We start from the raw sequence: 22,447 nt of genomic DNA, 5'->3' as shown, positions 1-22,447 counted from the left end.
AATGGTCCCTCTCCTTGCTCCAAAGAATACGAGCATCTTTCCGCAGGCTTTGCAGGATCAGGCAGGCCATGCAGCATAGGTAGCTGAGGCATTCGGTCCGGAGTCCTCTGGGTCACTAAGAACAACATGATCCGCAGCCACCTCCTCCCAGCTATGTACAAGTCTACGGGTTTCTTGGGACTGTAAATCATCCCTAAGAGACTGCTGCTGCTGATGCCGAGTGCCAGGCTCCACCTCCATGCTGAAACAAGCCTCCTCCTCATGTGGGACAGCATGAACACTGTCTGGATAAAGGGGGCCTTCAGAGGCAAGGAAGTCCTCCTCTTCCTGCCTCTGTTCTGCCTCAAGTGCCCTGTCCATTATTCCATGCAGCATACAAGAGGTACAGTGTCACTCATGCATGCACTGTCACTGCTGACCATCCTCGTGGCCTACTCAAATGGTGACAGGACAGTGCATGCATCCCTGATCATGCCCCACTGGCGTGGTGAACAAAAAACGAGCTCCCCTGACCCTGTCCTGGTGCTGTAGTCGCACAGGTACTCATTGATGGCCCTCTGCTGCGTGTGCAGCCGCTGCAGCATGGCCAACGTTGAGTTCCACCTCGTGAGCATGTCACATATAAGGCGGTTCTTGGGCAGGTTCAACTCCTTTTTGGAGCTCAGCCAGCCGAGCACTGGCATTAAATGATCAGCAGAAATGCACACCGACTCTCCTGGCCTGCCTCAGGACATCCTGTAGGCCTGGGTACCTGCTCAAGAACTGCTGCACCACCAGGCTAAGGATGTGAGCCACACAGGGCACATGGATCAGTTGTCCCTGTCGGAGGGCGGAGAGGAGGTTGGTGCCATTGTCGCAAACCGCCATTCCTGGCTTAAGCTGGCGTGGCGTCAACCACCTCTCGGCCTTCCCCTGCAGAGCTGACAAAATATCTGTCCCAGTGTGGCTCCTGTCCCCCAAACAAACCAGTGCAAGCATGGCATCTTTTTGCCTGCGTACTTGCATAGCCCCTTGAACGCCTATGGAGCACCGCTGGTTCCGAGGACAAAGCACTGGAAGAGGCCATGGAGGAAGAAGAGGGGGTGGAGGAGAGAGGTGTGTCACAACCAGTAGTAGCATTTTGGAGGTGTGGTGGCGGAACAACCTACAACACTACTGCACCTTGTCTTGCATCCTTCCCAGCTGCCAGAAGAGTGATCCAATGGGCCGTGAAAGATAGGTTACGTCCCTGTCCATGCCTGCTGGACCATGCAGATTAGCGCTGACCGCCCTGTCCAGCAAGGCATGGACATTGCCTTCCACATGCCAGTAGCATGGAATCGCCTTCCGTGAGAAAAAGTGGTATTTGGGGACATGCCACTGAGGAACCACACATTGCACAAACACTCTTTAATGTGGGTCATACCTTTGCCAATGAGCTGCATGGCAGGTCAACATATGTCTGGTCAAGCATGTGGTGCCCAAGTGGCTGAGATACGCTTGAGACATATGTTGCAGATGGCAGTAGTGCGATCTGATGCACTTGTCTCAAACAAGGCCAACACCAAAGAACTTTCGGAATAACGCACAGAGGCAGCGCCCTGCAGAGGCAGCGCCCTGCACAGGCGGAGCTCTGCGTTGTGATTCAGTCGGTGTGCTGCCCCTAAGCTGGCCCCCGGAGGGCATCCTGCCTTGTTGGAGATCCCACTCTCCCCTCTCTACTCTCTCCTATCAGGCATCCATGTGAAGTCAGTGACCTCGTCATCCCCTCCCTCTTCATCACTGGAGCAAACATGGCAGTATGCTGCAGCTGGTGGAACATGACTGCCAGATTGCTGTCCTTCTTGAGCATCTCCTCTCTCTGCGCTCACGCTACTGCCTTCCTCTAGCTGGGTATCATCATCAGAACTTTCAAAATGCTGGCTATCCTCCTGGAGCATATACCTAACACTGTGCTCAAACAGTTCGGGGGACTCCTCAGGAGGACATGGTGGGTCTAGGGAAGGAGTGACTGATGACATTGAGACGAGGGAAGAGGATGTGTTGGCAACTGCTTTGCTAGTACCCTGAGTCTGGGTGAGGGAGGATGAGGAGGGCTTGGTCATCCACTCTACCAAGTCGTCTTCATTATGCGGCTTAATAGCTGCTGAAAATAAGGACAAGCGTGTCCCATGGCCACGTGCTGATGACGATGCACCGCGTCCATGACCAGCAGTGTTGTCTCTAGACACAGAGCCTGCTTGCCCTCTTTTATTGGATTATGACTGTCTGCCTCTCCTTGTTGGCCTTCCAGACATAGTAATGGCCTGCAGAGAGATGGGAAAACCAGCAATTGGGTAGCTTTAGGTGCACACTGAGCAGATGACACAGTACACTGACTGTAATTACTGCAGCTGCCTGCCTGTGTTACAGAAACAGAACAACACCAGCAATAAGGGGTATCTTCAGGTGTATACTGTGCTGGAGGCACACAACACCCACTTTAACAGCGCTAGGTTCACAAGAAAAGAACACCCTGTCCCTGCCTATCCTGCTCTCTCCCTGAATGCCGCAACACACTACACAAGGCCGCCGCGCTGGCGGCCTTAAATAGTGTGGGGCGTGTACTAAACCCCCTGAGCTATAATCCTGTCTGTGGCCAATTATGGCTCTTCTCGCTGCCGGCACTGTGATTGGCCAAGCATGCGGGGGTCACAGTGCATGCTTGGCCAATCATGAGCCAACAATGCACTGCGATGGCATAGTGCATTGTGGGCCGTTCGCGCCACACGAATATGGTGCGAACGGTCCACAAAGTTCTGATTTTGACGAACGGCCAATGTTTGAGTCGAGCATGCGTTCGACTTGAACACCAAGCTCATCCCTAGTCACATACTTGGTGCATGTGCCTGAGAACTATGATACACTCTGGCAGGTAAATTGGGAACCCTTTATGCCGCGCACACACAATTGGTCATTCCAAAAAATCCTGGATTTATTTCCGGATGTGGATGTTGGCTCAAACTTGTCTTGCATACACACGGTCACACAAATGTCGGAAATTCCAAACATCAAGAACGTGGTGACATACAACAGGTTCGACAAGCCGAGAAAAATGAAGTTCAATAGCCAGTGCGGCTCTTCTTGATTCCGAGCATGAGTGGAATTTTGTGCATCGGAATTGTCTACACGTGCTCGGAATTTACAACAATGGATTTTGTTGTCGGAAAATTTGAGAACCAGCTCTCAAACTTTGTTTGTCGGAAATTCCGTCAAAAAAATGTCTGATGGAGCATACACACAGTCGGAATTTCCGACAGAAAGCTCACATCGAACATTTGTGGTCAGAAATTCCGACCGCGTGTATGCGGCATTAGAGTTATGAGGTGCAGCAACCAAGCCTCTAGTTTATGGAGATTCATCTCATATAGCTGACCACAACCAAAAAACGATGGCTTTTATGTTAAACTTTATTTCTGTCTGGATACTTGATTGTGTTTGGCAATAACTTGGTGCACATCTTGTCTTTGTCTACAGTACAGATGTACGTGATGTCAATGGACAATAAGTTACGCCCGGTGGAGGAAACAGTGAGTAGGGTTTAGATCTCGGATTTAGATAAAAATCCAATCCCTAAAATTGAATAAGCTAAAAGATGGTATAGTGGGCGGATATACTGCTTGTTTAGCCTTGGAAAGAAGAGGGTGCTCCCCCTTGTCTTGTAGGATTCCTCTTCTCCAGAGAACTGATTCCTTTTTGCCAGTTGTGTGGTTGTCCACATAGCCACACAACTGGCCATGGGTAGAAGTACTACATATTTTTGCCAAAGTTTGCAAAGTTTGCTTTTTAAATCTGCAGCTTTCATTAAAATGTCTATTCGCCCATGGTGGTTCTTTTTGGGCACAACTGCAGTGCTTTAGAAAACCAATTGTCATTCAGTTATCTGATGGCACTGATGCCATTTATTGTGTAAGACAGCTGAATTGTTTGCTTAGTGCTTAACTGTGCCATTAAAGGGGGGTATGCTCAATATCCTTTCGTTTTGTGATTGCCATCCATTCTGGGTAGCTGGCAAAGCGAATTCTAACTTACTGGAAAACCTATACATTTCTTTGAATACAGAATGGACAGGCTGTATGTTCATTATTAAACCATTTTATCACAAGCCTAAAGAGGGACCCTTAAAATGTAATGTATATCCAATTTACTCCGTATGTTGATGTACCCAGTTTGTGGCTTTCACTTTACTGTAGCTAACTATATATATATATATATATATATATATATATATATATATATATATATATATATATATATATATATATATATATATATATATATATTTATATATGTTGACCAAATTGCTTTATACTATCAGACTGCCTGGAATGTTTGGGGTCAGCAGCAATAAGGGGGTTGCTATTTAGGTAGTTATCTCCACTATACAGCTCACTTTACAGGGCAGCACTTTGTACACACTTGGCATTTTTTTTTTTTAAAGTGTGTCAAAATATTCAAATATGTAAAATGAATTTCATCTGCACTTCTGCTTTGAGACTTAAAGTCTCTTTGGCAAAAACATCTGTATCTCACACTGCATCTGTTAACAACATCACGGAAGTAAATTGAGCATATTTGAAGATGCGTTGCCAACCCTGGGGTGGGGGGGAACCTGCTTCTCCACTGAGGATGCTTGGGATCTGTTGTGTACTGAGGCCCCAAATGCTGAGGGCTTGACTTTAAGTCTCCACTTGCACCATTGAGTCATTACTGCACCTCTGAAAAGGGATTTGTGGTGGATTGCTCTTTTGAGGCCAGTAAAGTAGCAATTTCCAGGCGCACGGGAGGTGATACTGCTGCCTCCTGAACATCTGTGGAGTTTCTTGGGTTTTGGTGATGACCGCAAGCCAAACACTTGGCTCATGGTTGGAGTGCAGTCCTGTTGACTTCGATGGGCGATGTAGACTGCCAAACGCAACATGGCGCTTTAAATTTTCCATGGCTGATAAGCAAAAAGTTCTTAAATTATCCATTATCTGTTTGTGTCCAAATCTCTGCAACAGTATATTAAAAATCTATGTGACTAACTTCATTAGTCTAACTTTTTTATTTTATCTTTTTCCTTTTTTAGTTCCCTGAAATCTTTGTAATGGTAAGAAGAAAAAAAAAATGGAATTCAGTTTTGTGAGCACAATCCAATGCAATCTTTATACACACACTTTGTAGTTAACTTAAGGTTAATCAGAGAATGCTGCTCTTCCTAGCATTGAAACAGAAGATGATCAACTTCTGCCGGGGAGGCAAAGGAAGACTGCAATATAAAGACGAAAGTGATTTACCAGGTCCCTATATGGTAGCGAACCTGTTGTCAAAGAAAGACATGGACCTATTCGCTAATAAGTAAATGGGGGTTAAAGGCTAGAAGCATATAGTGGTTTACTCATGGAGGCCAGATAATGGTAAATGTGTTCAGTTTATCCTTCTGAAGGACAGTCAACCAAATATTTATTTCAACCACATTTGGAAACACAGAAAAGGCTTGTCCCATGACACGATCACAAAATGTGTTTCTGGGCGCCTTGAATGTATCTGCTGTTGATGCTCCCAACATCCTTTTAATCTTGCCTATTAACTGATAATGTTATCTATGGTCTTTGGTAGAGTAAATCAGTTGCTGTGTCTCTCGTTCAGTCCTTACAGAATTTGTATAACTGCCTGAATTTGGCATTTTAGGATCCAGCTGGGAATCGGATACATCAATGGCTGGATCAGAGTACGATGGGATCCTTCCTCTACCAAAGTTTCACCATGCTTGATGATCCAGATCTTGGATATTATCAGATCACAGCTAAAAGACAGTCTGGTGCCGTAGTTACTAAATTTATCAAAGCTGAGCAGTATGGTATGTATGACTGGTGATTTCTTCTTTGAGCAGTGCTGTTGGAAATCCCGTGGCAGCTTTTTCCATTGCACATCATGGCAGACTTGCCTCGGGGTTTGCCTCCTCCTCCCCCAGCACTGACAGCTCTGTGCTCTCCTTCAGCCTTTCGTTACTTTCTGCAATCTTTTTTACTTGTTCAACTCTAGCTTCTTATTTTCATCTAGCCTTTGGGTTGCCACGGATGCGTGAATTCCCCCTGAAATTATCAGACCCCAAAGTTTAAAGATAAATAACTATTTGTGGTGTGTTTTTTTTTGTTCCAGCTTTGCCCAAGTTTAGCCTAATGCTGAAAGCTCCCAATAGTGTAACCATCCTGGATAAGAATGTTTCTATAGAGGTGAATGCCAGGTAGGTAAAAAATTGTAGTTTAAAAGGATTTTTTATTTTCCCTTTCTTTGAATGTGCATTTGTTTAGCTCTTGACACTTGTTGGTGTAGCGGTGTCCCATGGGGTCACTGCGTGTTCTAGTTTCACACGTCACCCTGCCAGGCCAGACATTCATTTCAGACACATTTTGCCAGTCGAACAGTCTTTAGCTTGGGGTTTTTTTTATTTTTTGTTTGTTATTTAAGGGATTAAACTTGGATGGGGAAAGGGACATGGCCAGACGATGAATCTTACTTGGTTGAATCTAACTTTACAGTCTCCCACACTTCACCCCCCCCCCCCCCACACAGCATACTACTTACATATATATATATTCATTTTATATGAATGAGGCCTGCCAATCCTAGTTTGGGGGGGGGGATTGGTCAGGGCTCCTCTGCCCTGCCTCTTTTCCAGAACCCTCTGGAAACAAAGGAGGCACCAGAGAGATAAAGTACGTCAGTCACCTACTGCTACACTAAACCACTCCCCAGCCCCAGATCAAAATCAGGCCTAGCTCACAGCTAGTCCTGCCTAAATTTACCTGCACTGGCTCTACAAATACTACTCTAGCTACTTGCCTACCTAAGGATGAGGGTGCTACACTGGCCATTGCATCCTAATCCATGCTTAATTGCCTATCAATGTCATCATGGATAAAAGAGGCAATCAGAGGGCAGCAGTAAACTGTTGAGGATCAAATTGCATGAATTCTGTTCATTTTCAGTTTATCTCATATTAGACACTTGGATAGATGTTCCTTTTGAGGTCCCCATTGTCTTAAAGCGGGAGTCCGCCGGGAGTCCGCCGGGACTCCGCGTTTTTTTTTTTTTTAAAAGCCAGCAGCTACAAATACTGCAGCTAGAACAATTTAACAACCGGGGTAATTGGCGCTACCTCTTTGGCACGAACAGAAGTAAGTACTCAATACTGGGAAAGATGTATGTTTAAAAGAAACAATCAGAAAGATGCCAGCAGATCCAGTAAGACTGGCCTATTTCACACCTAATAGTCTTCAATTACAATCAAAAAAATAGAGATAATTACTCCTTTCGGAAGACAATAAATCCTTTAGAACCCACTCATTTCAGTCCAAACTAAAAAAAGAGAAAAAACACAGAAACAGCTTCTGCCAAAATCATATGCAGTCGCACAGATTACCTAATGCGACTCAGACATAGCCATGGTAAGTGTAATTATTAATGACCTTAATTTAAAAACTCAATATAATCCCAAAAAAAACTTTACATATATCCTGTAGAATAAAAATTAAATAACAAAAATTTTTTTAGTATTGCTTAGTGCGACTATACCTTAAAGTCGCATCGGTGCTGACCGTGTACTAATACCAACATGCTATAGGATAATATTTGTGAAAATACAGCTCAATTAATATATGTGAAAATGAATCTAAAAATACAAATTCTATTAAAGGAATCTATATATATAAAAGTGCATCAAAAAAGTGCAAGTGAGAAAACAAAAAATCACAAGGCCTAAACACTGTATATATACTAAAAAATCACCTGTGAAAAAAAACACATATACATGTATATATAAATAAAAATATATAATATATAATATTGACCCTAGAAAAAGGAATTAATAAAAAATACAAAAATAAAAATAATAATAAAAGTGAAAGTATAGTGTCCAATTATCCAAAAAAATCTTCAGTGGTGCACATCCAATATAAAATGTTCATAAAGTGACTTTAGTGCTTCTTGTGCAATCTCCAAGGTGACTTCTGTGCTCCCCCACAAGGTACCCCACTCACCAGAAGAATACACCCCTGCAGGGGTAATTCGCCTTTGAAACAAATCTGACGGTATCCAGCTCCTTAGACCGTGTATGTTGTGATCATCTGTATCCAGAAGGAAATTCCACTTATATCCTCATAGGAAAGAAATTATAGTCTCCATAGTGTAATCCGTATCAAAACCATTTATTTCCACAAAATTACAAAAACAAAAAACAAATAATAAAAAACAAATAATAAAAAAATATAAATAATAAAAAGTGTGGAAACACAGTCCACCACAAGATCTACTACATAGATTGTTAATCCAATTCTCCAGTCGCAGTCCAGAAAAAACAAGATAAAAAATAAGATAAAAAATGATTGAAATAAAATCAGACACTAGAAAACACGTTAGTGACTCTCTGTCCCAGGTAAAACCAAAAAAACAGTCTCAAATATCACACTCACTCCAGGGAGATGTCCCGGGATTGATCCTGTTTAGTAAAAAACGAATATTTGTAAGTCCCCCAGGGATAGAGCCCTTATAGCGCGAGTTCCAAGTTAACCACGGGTACCGTTCGGTGGATCCGCAGCGTGCGCTCCAACTGCGTTATTCTAACAACAAATACTGCAGCTGCTGACTTTTAAAATAGTGACACTTACCTGATAAGCGCGCCCGCGATGTCGGCACCCGAAGCCGATCTCTCGATCGTCTCTCGGGTGCTGCCGCCACCATCTTGGGTATGGGAATCATTAAGTGGAGCCTTTCGGTTTCATTTCCCGGTTCCCTACTGCGCATGCGCGAGTCACGCTGCGCAATGAGGTTGGACCCGCTGCCTCTGGGATCTGTGTGTTTCCTAGCAGGCAGCGGGGGACTTTCGGAAAGGGGTGTAATCTACGCCCCTTTCCGCAGAGAGCTATCCCGGAAGTGGGTGCAGATACCTGTACTGTACACGTACCTGCACCCCCCTCCCCCCTGAAAGGGTTCCGATGAGTGGAAGGTCCACTTTAGGGTGGACCTCCGCTTTAATTTCTTCTTTTCCCAACTTTATTTATCTTGGGTGCAGTAGATGTTAAAACCATAGTAAATCTAAAAACAAACGTTTAAAATTGCAGCCCAGCAATTCTTAGATGTGTGGCTGCCATAAGGTGTGCGCACCCCAAACACGCATGCCTTTCTCTGCAGCCTCAGCCCCCCGATCACCATTCTCTCCCCAGCCATCGCCCTTTTCACTGAAATTGCAAAGATCTGTGGCTGAACTCCACATTGCCAATCTCCAGACCATCTGCACCAGACGGACCTAGAGAGTGGGATGGGAAGCTTATTAGTTCCCCCTAAGTTTGTGTTTAGAAATATTTGAACACAGGTTGGTTTTAAACTGTCAACAGACAACCTTTCAAAATCGGTGTGCAGAACTAAGTCTAATATGTGTGTGTGTTTTTTTTTTCCCCTAGGTACACATATGATCAGGGGGTCCCAGGGAAAATATCGGGCAGACTGTGCAGACCGCCATCTAATTATTACCTGGGAAACACCTGCAATAGGAGTCCTGATGGTATCTGTGTGCCATTCACTGGAACGGTGAGACCCGACTGCAATCACCATCATCATCATCATCATCATCATCATACTCGCAAATGTTAAACCTTTTTCCATTCGCCTACATTTCTCTCCTTTACTTTCCAAAATAGTTACACTTTTTTATGGTTCTGATCCATTAGGATCATGTGCCACATCAACATTTAACAATTGTTCACACTGTACCTTGTAATGACACAAATTGGGGTAGATGTACAACGTCATTCAAAGTTGCACATCTTCAGTATGCTGCAATGGTCCTGTGTTGTAGCCCACCACAGAGAATACATGTGCAATGTGTGTGTGTGTGTGTGTGGGGGGGGGGGGGGGGGGAAATCATGCAACAACTGTTTGTGTAAGAAAACGCATTAAAAATGAATGGCTGCCTAACACAACTTCTTTATGCAGAACATGTGTGCTGCATTATGGTCTGAATGGTAAACTGTGATTCTTGCGACTGTGTGTTTTTATATAAGCAGTGATGTACAGCAAGCTGTTGTAAAACCTCCCATCTGCTTCAATGCATTAAGTTAAAAAGAAAAAAAAACTTCTGTGCTGCAGCTTCCCCCTCCCCCCCCCTTTTTTTTTTTTTGAGCATGATTCAATCCAGCGATATGCATGAGCCCAGCAGCGCCAGCCGCTGTCTCTCTCCTCATTGGACAGATTGATAACAGCAGGAGCCGACTCCTGCTGTCTGTGTCAATGAACGCAGGAATGAGTCTGCACAGGTGCCCCCATGGAAAGCGGCACACCAGAAGAGGCGGATCGGGGCTGCTCTGTGCAAAGCCCTAAGTATAACCTGTTCGTAAAGGTTTGATTGTTATTTTTATTTAGAAAAATAAAAAAAAATGTATTACATTTTTTTTTTTTTTTTTTACATTTTATTTTGAATATCATATTTAACATTTTAAACAATCAGGATCGGTTTCCATGGGACCAATCTCTGTTGGATGTTTACTTGTTTTAAAGTGGCTGTAAACCCATTCTGTAGGCTTGTACCTACAGGTACTGTAAGCCTAGAATAAGGCTTACCTCTAGGTACTATGAATATCTCCTAAACATTCACACATGCTCTCTGAAGGGACAGTAGTATACCCATGCCATCCCTTCAGAGCTCCGTGCGGTGGTCCGTGACTCCCATGCGCATGCACAGAAGTGATGTCACTGTGTCGTGGCCAATCAGACGACCGGAGGACACAAACCTGGAAGGAAGACCGGGTAAAGGCGTCTGTCGGAGCTCGCAGTGCAAGGGTTTTATTCTAAGGAAAGTGTTTCATAATGTCCTAGTATGTGATGTATACTAGCACATTATGCCTTTATTTTGCAGTTTTTTTTTGAATTGTCACGGTTTATTATGATAATTTGATCACATTTTATTAACCAGATCACCGTTAGTCCCACTCTTGCTCAGCTGTGACCAGCCAAAAAAGCTCTGAACCAATGTTGCAGCCTTTACTATACAGTATCGAGGTCTTTGGAGCCATCTCTAGAATTGTGAAACAAGAACTGTGGAAAATTCTAAACGAACCTACCATGGAAGCGACTAGTAGTGCAATAAACATTTTTATTAAGCAAAGATAAAATTACACATAACACCCGCACATGCTTCTGGAATTACACCAAGCTAATCAGAATCGACCTTCGGAACCCTTGTATGGATGGCACTAGATGTAATCCACTCTGCTAAAGGATCCTCTCCCCATGTCTGTGCAAAGAAAGCAGGGATCCGGCCGCAACAGCCACTGGGATTATGGAGTAGACCGGTGTGCACACGTAGGAGGCTTTGTGGCTTGTAATGGGTTTCAGGTTTTGGGGCCAAATCAGATGGGCTATGGGTGGAGCATGCCTACTTTTTAAAGAACCCTCAGTTTGGGACTGTCGCGTAACTGGTCGGAGGCCAAAGTGCTGAGAGGGCTTCTCTTGCGGAAGAGTGCAGATCGCCCTGAAGGTGACAACGGGGAGTGCTATGCTCAAAGAAGCAGGGGTTGCCAACTGCGACAGGCTGGAGTGATGAGATGTCCGCTGGATGATGGCTGACTGGCACGATGCGAGAATTGGCAGAAGGGAGAGCCGGGCCAGTAGTCATGCATGGAATATCAGCTAGGAGTAAAGCAGCAAGCAGAGTCAGGAGTCAGCAAGGGTCATGCACCTGGAATCTGGCAACAGCGGAGTAAGAAGAGCAAGCAAGAGGTCAAACACGGATCAGCAGGCAGAAGCAAAGTCAATGTAGCAAGTTGAGGGTCAAAGCCAGGAATGGAGAAAAGACAGGTCAAAGGAAAGCCAAGTCGATAATGGGGAATCCAATAATGGCAGAAACAGGAACACACAGGGGGCACTAAAGATCATCCAGCAACTAGGGGATCATGCTGCTGGCTTTAAATAGGCCACTGGGCATCAGAATCAGTTGCTCATGCTTTGCGCAATTGCACATTAGCCCTTGCAACCGTACGCATTCATATTTGCGTTGGTGAATGCCTATATGCCAATCAGCGCTTCCGTTGCATCCGCAGATCAGCCAGTTCTTTTGCAACCATTCTTGGACATGGACATTGGTCCTGGCCATGTAAGGTGATGTCAGACTTCAGGTGGTGGTTCAGCTAGTCTGACCTTCTCCCCTTTTTTTTTTTTTAATGCTTATCAGACAATGTGCCTACCGTTTTTTCTTTTCATTCAATGCCCATTCATTGCCTCTGCTAGGTGTCCCTCTGATCCTAGTTTCCATTTTATTTATGGCACAACTTTGGTGCTGACTTTTTTTTACTTCTTTTTTTCTTCTCTTCCCAATAGACTGATTCTGAAGGTACATTTAATAGAAGCATTGATCTCTCCATATTCCAGCTTGACCGCACAGGATACCAGATGTCATTTAATATTCAGGCCACTCTTACAGAACAGGGGACAAGTAAGTGAATGGTTTGCCAGAAGTGTTAATGTTTTAGCTGCATAATTGGGTTAAAGCCTTTTTACAAATTAAAAAAGTCTCATGGCAGAATACACAAGCAGTGGTGGTCACTCTGCAAATGGCACAGACAACCTTTGCTACAAAGGACGTACTTGGGTACTGTTCTGATAAAACCTTGCATTAAAGATATGTATATGGTATTGGCGTGTAGCTCAACATGGGTAAGCCTTTACAGCAGGGGTCTCAAACTGGTGGCCCTCCAGCTGTTGCAAAACTACAAGTCCCATCGTGCCTGCCTGCAGGAGTCATGGTTGTAACTATCAGCCTTGCAATGCCTCATGGGACTTGTAGTTTTGCAACAGCTGGAGGGCCACCATTTTGAGACCCCTGCTTTACAGCCAATGCATATTCATTCACTTCTATGGGCTGGCTGCCTGCAACTCGAAGTTGTTACAGAAAGATAAACAAATGGCTCTTCACATCGTACAGAGCGGCGTGCCCATGTGAATGAGCCCTAAAAATAAAAAGCTCATAATGGTAAGCACACTTATTAATTTCCATTGTAACTGGCCATATGACCTTTGCTTTGGGACAGAACTTCAAGTGGAGCCAGCGAATACTTTGACACTGATTTTTCACTTAGCCAAAATCCGTTCTCTAAATGCCTAGGCATATAGTGAATTTATTGGCATCACATGCAACTTTCTTCCTTCTTTTTATTTTTCTTTCTTCTCTTTTTTTTTTTTTCCTTTTCTTTCTTCATTTTTCTTTTATTTCTTCTTTTTTTCTTTTCTTCTTCGTAAGGTGACCAACATACCAACCTACAATATATTGCAAAAATTATTGGGATGCCTGCCTTTACACACAAATGAACTTTAATGACATCCCAGCCTTAGTTCATAGGGTTAATTGAGTTGGCCCACCCTTTGCAGCTATAAGAGCTTCAACTCTTCTGGGAAGGCCGTCCACAAGGTTTAGGAGTGTGTCTATGGGAATGTTTGATCATTCTTCCAGAAGCACATTTGTGAGGTCAGGCACTGCTGTTGGACAAGAGTCTGGTTTGCAGCCGCCGCATTAATTCATCCCAAAGATGTTTTATTGGGTTGCGATCAGGATTGCAGGCCAGTCAAGTTCCATCACCTCAAATCCGCTCATCCATATCTTTATGGACCTTGCTTTGTGCACTGGTGAGAAATCATGTTGGGACAGGAAATTGGCCAAAATGTCAAAACGCCTTAAGAGTTCCCTTCACTGGAACTAAGGGCCCAAGCCCAACCCCTGAAAATAACCCCACCATAATCACCCCACATCCCCCCCCCCATGAGCGGAGACTGTAAGCCAGGTCTTCTCGTCCAAATCGGTGCCTGACCTCACAATAGTGCTTCTAGAAAAATGGTCAACCATTCCTATAGACACACTCCTAAACCTTGTGGACAGCCTTCCCAGAAAAGTTTAAGCTGTTATAGCTACAAAGGGTGGGCCATCTCAATATTGAACCCTACGCACTAAGGCTGGGATGCCACTAAAGTTCATGTGCGTGTAAAGGCAGGTGTCCCAATACTTTTGGTAATTTCATGTATATTTTATATCGTCTTCCTTTTCCAACTCAAAAGTAAAAAAAAAGAATCTTCGATCTATCAAACGATGTAAACGAATACGTTAAAAGTTTATGGGGGACATTGAAAATTGTGCAATTATTCACTCATAGTTTATCATTTTAAACTTGGACTTTTTCACAATTACAAGGGTGTCTGGAATTGGGGCCAGATGTGTGGCTACAGGAAACTGAGACCAGACCATATTATAATAAAGAACTTCTTAATCATAAAATAAGACATCCAAACACCAGCAAACATAAATGAATATATTAATCAGGGTTTCTCAACCAAGGTTCCGTGGAACCCTTGGGTTCCTCTAGAAGTTGCTAGGGGTTCCCTGAGCAATGGTCAATTTCTGCCTCTCAGGTAAGTTCTCAAGGACACCATTGGGTTTTTTTTTTTTTTATATGTAAGGTGGTAATTCTTCCCAATAACCACAAGTGTAAGAAGCATTCTTCTCATTGACCATCACACTAATGTATGATGAGTTGTAGATTTTTCATTTTTAGCAGGGAGCTCCCCAAGACCGAAGAATTATTTCCAGGGTTCCTCTGTGTTGAAAAGGTTGAGAAAGGCTGGTGTATAAGTGAACCAAATACCCAGTGACCAGATACTTAACTAAATAACCAAAATCCTAAATATTGAAAAACGAGATAGATAGTTTTTTGCGTGTATGCAAATGGAGAACACAGGGAACACAGGGAACATGTTGAAAGGAGAAACCAAAACCGGGATCAGGAACAAGGGGGAGAAGGAACAAGGCAGCAGGGTTCAGGGTAAAGGTACAAAACAGAGAGCATGATTAACCGGTTCCCGACCAGCGCACGCCGATGTACGTCGACAGAATGGCACGGGCAGGCATATTAGCGTACAGGTATGTCCAATCTTCAATGCCGCCCTGCCATCGCGAGCGTGCCGCCGGCAGTGCGCTCTCGTGCCGCCGGCGGTGCGCTCTCGTGCCAGTCGGGACCCCCGTGAGTCCGGCAGACTCGAACGCCGCGGGCATACCCACGATCATCTCACGGGACGGCTGAATGGAGGAAATGCCGTGTAAACAGCATTTCTCCATTCTGCCTAGCAACTAGTGACGCTGATCTCTGCTCCATGTGATTGGAGCAGAGATCAGTGTTCACTAAATGAAAGCCCAACCCCCCCACAGTTAGCAACACACCCCTAGGAACACTTAAACCCTACACTGCCACCCACTGGTTAACCCCTTCACTGCCAGTGTCATTTACACAGGAATCACTGTATTTATATAGCAGTGATTACTGTAGAAATGACAATGGTCCCAAAAATGTGTCAAAAATGTCCGATGTGTCCGCCATAATGTCACAGTCACAATAATCACCGCCATTACTAGTAAATAAATAAATAATAAAAAAATATTAATAAAAATGCCATAAAACTATCCCTATTTTGTAAACGCTATAACTTTTGCGCAAAGCAATCAATAATCGCTTATTGCAATTTTTTTTACCAAAAATATGTAGAAGAATACGTATCGGCCTAAACTGAGGGAAAAAAAATGTTTTTTTATATATTTTTGGGGGATATTTATTATAACAAAAAGTATAAAATAATGCGTTTTTTTCAAAATTGTCGCTCTATTTTTGTTTATAGCGCAAAAAATAAAAACCGCAGAGGTGATCAAATACCACCAAAAGAAATCTCTATTTGTGGGAAAAAAAGGACGTCAATTTTGTTTGGGAGCCACGTCGCACGACCGTGCAATTGTCAGTTAAAGCGACGCAGTGCCGAATCGCTAAAAGGGGTCTGGTCTTTGACCAGCAAAATGGTCCGGTCTGTAAGTGGTTAAAGAGCAGGAACAAGATAACGGCTAGCAGTATCTGACAGCAAGCAAAGCAAAACACTGGAGCAAGCTGTGTCAGCGGAAGAGGGACTAAATACCCTCCCAGCATCCAGCATTAGGTGGAGACTGATTACTGGAATCTGCTGGCTGCTGGGAGACACCTGCCGATGGACACTGGAACGACAACCTTCTGAACCGGGAAGCACAGTGCCACCAGCAGGCAGGTGATCCAGGTCCTGACGACATAGGGCAAGCAAGGGAAAAATTGGTGCAAAATCACCCAAAAATAGTTTCATTTAGTTTGTTTAGAATTGATATTTCAGGGGGTTGGTGCTGAAGATGCCATCCATGTGTAGATTTACTTTTATGGCTTCAATTTCTGTTCAGGAAGGGTTGCTTCCAATCCTTATGAACGCAAGTACTGATGTCAGGGGAGGAATTAAGGAAATAAACATCTCATCCACAACCCTGTCGATTAAACAGTGCAGTAAGTGGCACTCCCCACTCTTATCTTCTAGGGGCTTCTGCCCTTTGTGGCTGGTCAGTAGGGAAAACCAGTCAATTTCACTATAACTTAATTGGGCTGCATCAGATGTATGACTGTACTCCTAATCCTTCCTGGTGTGTATATACATGAACATGAGTATTTGTATTGTGTTCTGTGACAGATATCCAAGCAACTGAAACCAAATACATCTGGATCACCAGCCAGCTAGGCCGCGCCCGTTTTGACTATGAAGTTATGCTTCCATATTTCAAAAAAGGAATTCCTTATACTGTGGGGGTGAGTTGACTTGGAACCTTTTTAAAAATTTTACATTTTATTGTGCATTGTCATGGCTGATTTGGGCTACTAGTGGCCAATGGTCTGTTTGTGTGTTTTTTTTTTTTTGTTTTTTATTAAACTCCTAGAACGTCTCAATTGTATGACTGTAAAACTCTAGCCGAAACGTTCTGCTCATCACCATGACCAGGGCCGTCTTTAATATAGATTGGACCCTGGGCAAAATTTTTCTTGGGCCCCCCCATGCAATTTCCCTCTCCACTGCCAGCAGCAGTTACAGCATATCATTACTGCTTACTGACTAATTGCTAGAAGTTACAGCACACATTACGGCTCACTGATTAGTTGCTACAGGTTACAGTACATCCCCTCCTCACAGCAGGGGAGCATGATATACATAGGAATGCCACCTTTATTTACATATCAATGCCGCCGGCCGCAGCTATTTACTTAGTATTGTCGCTGCTATTTACATACGAATTCCAGTTATTTACTTGTAAACACAGGGTCTGCAGGTGAGTCATCTGCACACAACAATAAGGCAGAGCTGGGCAGCATTAGTATCAGTACTTCACACTGAGATATTGGGACACAGCACAGGAATAAAACTTCAAGGGACAAGGGAATTTAAACCTGGATAGTTGGCAAGTATGAGGCAGCTGTTTTGGGGCCCCCCCAACAATGACAGGGTCCAGGGCAGCTGCCCCTTTTGCCCTGCCTTAAAGACGGCCCTGACCATGACTCAGATCTGCATACTCTGACATGACCCTCAGACAGTCTGACCCACAGTCTACCCATCAGTCCTAGCTGCTCCTCTTGAAAGGAGGGATGAATATAGGAGATTGGGTTTCTAGGTTATACATGATGTGAGAACGCACGGCAAAGCAGAGAAGCTTGAAAAAAAGATGCTAGACCATTTTTTAATCTCATTGTTTGCTGGAACATGTAGAGGAAGCATTAAATAGGTATCGCAGGTATTGTGATAAATGCATGTGAAACTGAAACATATGCTGAAAATTTTCCTCTACATGCAACAGATTGTTGTTGAGAATGCACAGGAGCAGCCTGAGGGTGGCCAGGTGGTGGAACTCCAAATGGACGGAAGGGTTCTTCAGAACCTGACATCTGATGAGCATGGCAAAGCACAATATGAAGTTGATACCTCAACACTTACCACTTCATATGTCAACTTTCAGGTGAGTGGATATTGCACTGTACAGCCACTTTAGGATGGATATCTTTCTCTAAGTTGCTTAGTTCATGTATTTATAGCCACATATTTCTGCAGCAGTTCAGGGTTATTCTATGTAACTCTGTTCAGTTCTAACATTCTATTGTAAGTATACAGACGAGCATTGCACCTAGTTGGTCAGAAGCCAATTAACCACCCAGCGTGTCTTCAGCTCTATAGGAAACCTTGGCATCTAAAGGACCCTACATTAATGCAGACAGCACATACAAGCTCCATTCAGTTAGGGCCGGTTCACACAGCGAGGCGAGGCGAGGCGACACGGCTCGCCTCGCCTCGCTCCCGCAAGTCGCCCCCATTCAGTACTATGGAACCGTTCTGAGAGGAGCGACTCGAGTCGCTCCGACTCAGAAAAAAGGTTCCTGTACTACTTCGGGGCGACTTCGGGGGCGACTTGCATTGACTTCTATACAGAAGTCCTCTGCAAGTCGCCGCTGAGCTCCCCGCAGGTCGCGGCAAGGTAAGTCGGAGACGCCTCGCCGCGCCTCGCTGTGTGAACCGGCCCTTAGGGTCCCTAATAGGAACTCAATAACCCCAGCAATGTGAGGGAAAATCTAAGCCTCTCCCTATAAGCATATAATTTCTTTGCACTTAAAAGCACAAAAAGCTCTTGTATAATGCCGGAAAAGAGCGCTCTTCTTTCTCTCCAAGTAACACAAACAGTTGTTGGTATCACCTGGAGCTCAGTAACAATCCTGAACCAGGTAGCCAAGTGGCTTTTATTTATACTAAACACATCAATGACAAAAGAGGCTGTTGACTTCAGAATCAGCCAATCAGACACTTGTATTCATTCAAAAGAACCAATGACACAAATGCATATATTCAAATAGAAATACAGTAGTGACGTGTGCAGACGGTGGTATGCATAAACAACCTTAAAAGAGCAAACAGATCCGCTGTGTCCAAGGGAAGTTTTCCGCATCCAATGTTCTTCCACCAATGTCTGTATGGGCAAATACTCACACTTGAGCATATTGCAGAAAAACTTTGGGGGAGCATCTGACAACATACATAACATGATAACATTTTCCACAACTGTAAGACCATAGTGACACTAGTATGCAGTAAGCCCTTGTACACACGGTCGGAGATTCCGACGGAATGTGTCCTATCGGACCATTTTGTCGGATATTCCGACTGTGTGTGGTCTGCATCGGACTGTTTCCGTCGGAATATCCGACGAACCAACTTGTCCAACTTGCCGGTAAAATTTTCCGACAAAATGCTCCTATCGGACATACTCCGATCATGTGTAGCCTACTCCGATGGACAAAGTGCCACGCATGCTCAGATCAAATTCCTAGACCAAAGCTATTGGCTACTAGCCTGAACGTAGTCCCGTTTAACGAAATAACGTCATCACGTTATGTACAATCGGATTTTCCGACAACTTAGTCCGACCGTGTGTATGCAACATCACTTCCAGACCTCTTCCGTAATTAATCCGTTAGAATTACTCCGATGGATTTGGTTGTCGGAATCTCTGACCGTGTGTACAAGGGCTAAGACTTGCTTGCAGAGTGACACTAGTGTTTTTGATTTCTCTCCCCCTCCAAAACAAAAAAAAAAACACTTTGAATGCAAAAAGTGAGCTCATGATGTGAAATCATCAAAGCTATCTTGGGAGAACACATGGTTAGGGTCTGAAGCTAGGCAGTTATATAATTTTTTGTAGAAAGCACCAAATACTTTAGACATCGTCAAGGGGCAGTAAGTCGGAGTGCCGTCTGACTGCAGCAGGAGGTCAGGATAGGAGTGAAATGATCGGGGCTTTAGCTTGTTCACCAACATCCTATGAGGCTTGTTGGCAAATTCATAGAACCTCTGTTTAGCCCAAAGCAGAGCTTTAGAGCACTTATGCATATCTAAAGATTTTAACCGTTCACGGAGAGAGGTCACTGTGCGAAGACGTGGCACCGATGGGGAGGACAAAAGCAGAGCTTCAGCTTTTTGCAGTTGCGAAAGGAGGTCCAGTCTCTGCGCAGCCGAGTCTCGTTTAAGGCGGGAGCCAGCCGAAATACACAATCCTCTAAAAACGGCCTTGTGGGCCTCCCAAAGAGTGGACACGTCCCGCACCGACCCTTCGTTAAGTTGAAAAAATTCGGCTAAACCGGGGGATAAATGTGTTTCGGTAACTGGATCACGGAGGAGAAACTCGTTGAATCTCCAGTGGCAGGTCTTAGGTGTAGAGAGGGTGAGGGCGAGGTCAAGCTGGACCGATGCATGATCAGACCACGTTATGGGATTTAACTCCGAGGCCACTGCCGACGTTAGAAGAGGCGCCGTAACAAAGATGTAGTCCAATCTGGAATGCATCTTGTGTGGGGGAGAGTAGAAGGAGAATTGCCGATGCGTAGGGTGTTTAATCCTCCAGATGTCTAAGAAGTTATGGGATCTAATGAGCTTGCGAAACGCAGTAGATTGACATTCCGTTTTTAAGGAGGGATTGTCTGAAAACAGGGTCTGCCTATCTTTCCTAGCAGACATGGCCATATTGAAGTCCCCGCCAAGGATCATGAATGGCTGAGCATAGATGCCCAGGTTATCCAAGACCTCAGTAAGGAAGTGAATCTGGCCCGAGTTGGGGGCATAGACATTAATAACAGTAAGAGAACAAGATAAGTAATCACAGTCCAGGAGGATGTATCTACCCTGTGGATCAATAAATGAGGACTTAACCCGTAGCGGGCAGGTCTTTTTAATCAGTATTGCCACCCCTGCTTTACCAGAGGGGTCAGAGGCCATAAAAGAGACCGGAAAATGTTTGGCTGCAAATTTAAGAGATCCCCATGGGCGAAAGTGGGTCTCCTAGACTAGGACCACATCTGCGTTTGAGGACTTGAACTCCTTCAAAGCTAACCAGCGCTTATGGATTGAGTTCAGGCCCTTAACATTGTAAGTAAGTACCCTCAAAGCCATCGTGTAGAAAACAGTGAAAGCTTAAGATACCCATAGTATACATACAAAAAACGGATATAACCATACCAACCAGGAAGATACTGGGACCCGTGGTGTGTCCTAGAAGTGAAAGGCAGATGAAGGCATATAATAACAACATTGTGATTATAAAGCGTAGAAAAGTGCATCCAAATTGAACAAAAAATGAAAAAAAGGCAGAAAAAAAGGCCTAAAAAAAAAAAAACATTACTATTAGAAAAAAGGCCTGGGGGGTGAAAACCACCCAGGAGTCCACAGCCGTAGCCGTGGAACAAAAGGAGGCACATCAGGGGTTCCAGCTCATCTGGAGAGACCCCGCCACCTTCCAGCAATAGTTACAGGGAATAAGAGCAGAACACTGTAGTCCCAACAACCAGAAAAAAAACAGGGGCAGTAAGAAATATAACCTGTAACTAAAGTTGCAAACACCCCTTGTTAAAGAGGAAACATGGTGAGATAGGGGCCGAGGCCGAGGCCAGCCAAACACTACACAAGGAAGCTTCCATCAGGGAGGGAGTCTAGGATGCAAGTTACGCTGAGGGGTAGAAAAGGGTTTCTGCGACTTCTGGCGAGCAAGGGTCCAGATCCGAGCCAGGAATGGAGGAGGGTCTGGGCGTCGTCGGAAGCGGCATGGGATCATCATCTGGAAGCGGTGGTAGGCCCAGGTTATGTATGAAAGCTTCACTCTCCTGAAGATCTCTCATAGAGTATTGAATCCCATCTTTAGTAGCAGAGAGGCGGAAGGGGAACCCCCAATGATACGGGAACTGATGGCTTTGCAGATGGGCAGTCACAGGGCGGAAGCTACGACGCTTGGCAAGAGTGATAGGGGATAAGTCACTAAAAATTTGTATCTTGGCCCCTTTAAATTCCAAACGGGATTTGTTCTGGGTGGCCATGGTCAAAGCTTCCTTGCTATCGTAGTAGTGAAAACGTACGATAATGTCTCTAGGGTTGGCTCCGGCAGGAGGCTTTGGGGCCAGGGATTCTCCAGTCCATGTCCGGGATTTTAGGGGCAACAACATTAAAGAGACTAAGTAGGTATGGTTTGATCTCCCCCTCACTAACGGCCTCAGGGACGCCTCTAATCCGAAGGTTTTGGCGGCGTTCCCTATTCTCCAGGTCTTCCTGTTGGGATTGGAGCTGAGAGACAGATTGTTTCAGACCAGCGTTGTCTTCTTCCAAAACGTGGACATACTGTATCAGGTCATCAAATTTGGTTTCCAGGACATCAGTCCGTTCTCCAATCTGGGCGAGCTCCCCCCGTAATTCATGGGACAGTTTACCCATTTCCTTAGAAACATTACTTGTCAAGTCTTGCAGGAGAGCTCGTAGTTTATCATCAAGTACATCGACTGTGACCGGGGCGGACATCGCGTCTGAGAGGCTATGTGACAAGGAATGTGGACTGTCTTGAGCCGGTACTTGGGAGGCTACTTGTGCGTACGTGAAAGAACCTGGAGAAGGAGCTGGGGAGGCCGGTCTGCTTAAAAATCGATCCAGAGTCTGTGAGGGCCGCAAATCTGGGGACAAAGACTGAGGAAGGTGTTTCGGCCCGTATTTCACCATGAGGCGT

The 22,447-nt window shown here is 44.6% G+C and overlaps 1 protein-coding gene across 1 annotated transcript in view; it reads left to right on the top strand.

The window, feature by feature from the left end:
* The first annotated feature begins 4,485 nt into the window (after window positions 1-4,485).
* LOC143929831 (ovostatin-like) overlaps window positions 4,486-22,447 on the top strand; it is an 88,125-nt gene continuing 70,163 nt past the window's right edge. Inside the window, exons 1-8 of the mRNA XM_077453806.1 lie at window positions 4,486-4,578; window positions 5,090-5,110; window positions 5,692-5,860; window positions 6,163-6,247; window positions 9,462-9,588; window positions 12,373-12,487; window positions 16,567-16,682; window positions 17,720-17,878. Coding sequence (XP_077309932.1) covers window positions 4,486-4,578; window positions 5,090-5,110; window positions 5,692-5,860; window positions 6,163-6,247; window positions 9,462-9,588; window positions 12,373-12,487; window positions 16,567-16,682; window positions 17,720-17,878 — 885 coding nt within the window. The remainder of the gene's footprint in view (window positions 4,579-5,089; window positions 5,111-5,691; window positions 5,861-6,162; window positions 6,248-9,461; window positions 9,589-12,372; window positions 12,488-16,566; window positions 16,683-17,719; window positions 17,879-22,447) is intronic.

Source organism: Lithobates pipiens, unplaced genomic scaffold (genome assembly GCF_037356315.1).
Source record: "Lithobates pipiens isolate NorthernLeopardFrog02 unplaced genomic scaffold, aLitPip1_a1.2 Scaffold_25, whole genome shotgun sequence".
Lineage (NCBI taxonomy): Eukaryota > Metazoa > Chordata > Amphibia > Anura > Ranidae > Lithobates > Lithobates pipiens.
The sequence above is the reverse complement of the archived record's forward strand: the minus strand, read 5'-3'. Positions and strand labels throughout refer to the sequence as shown.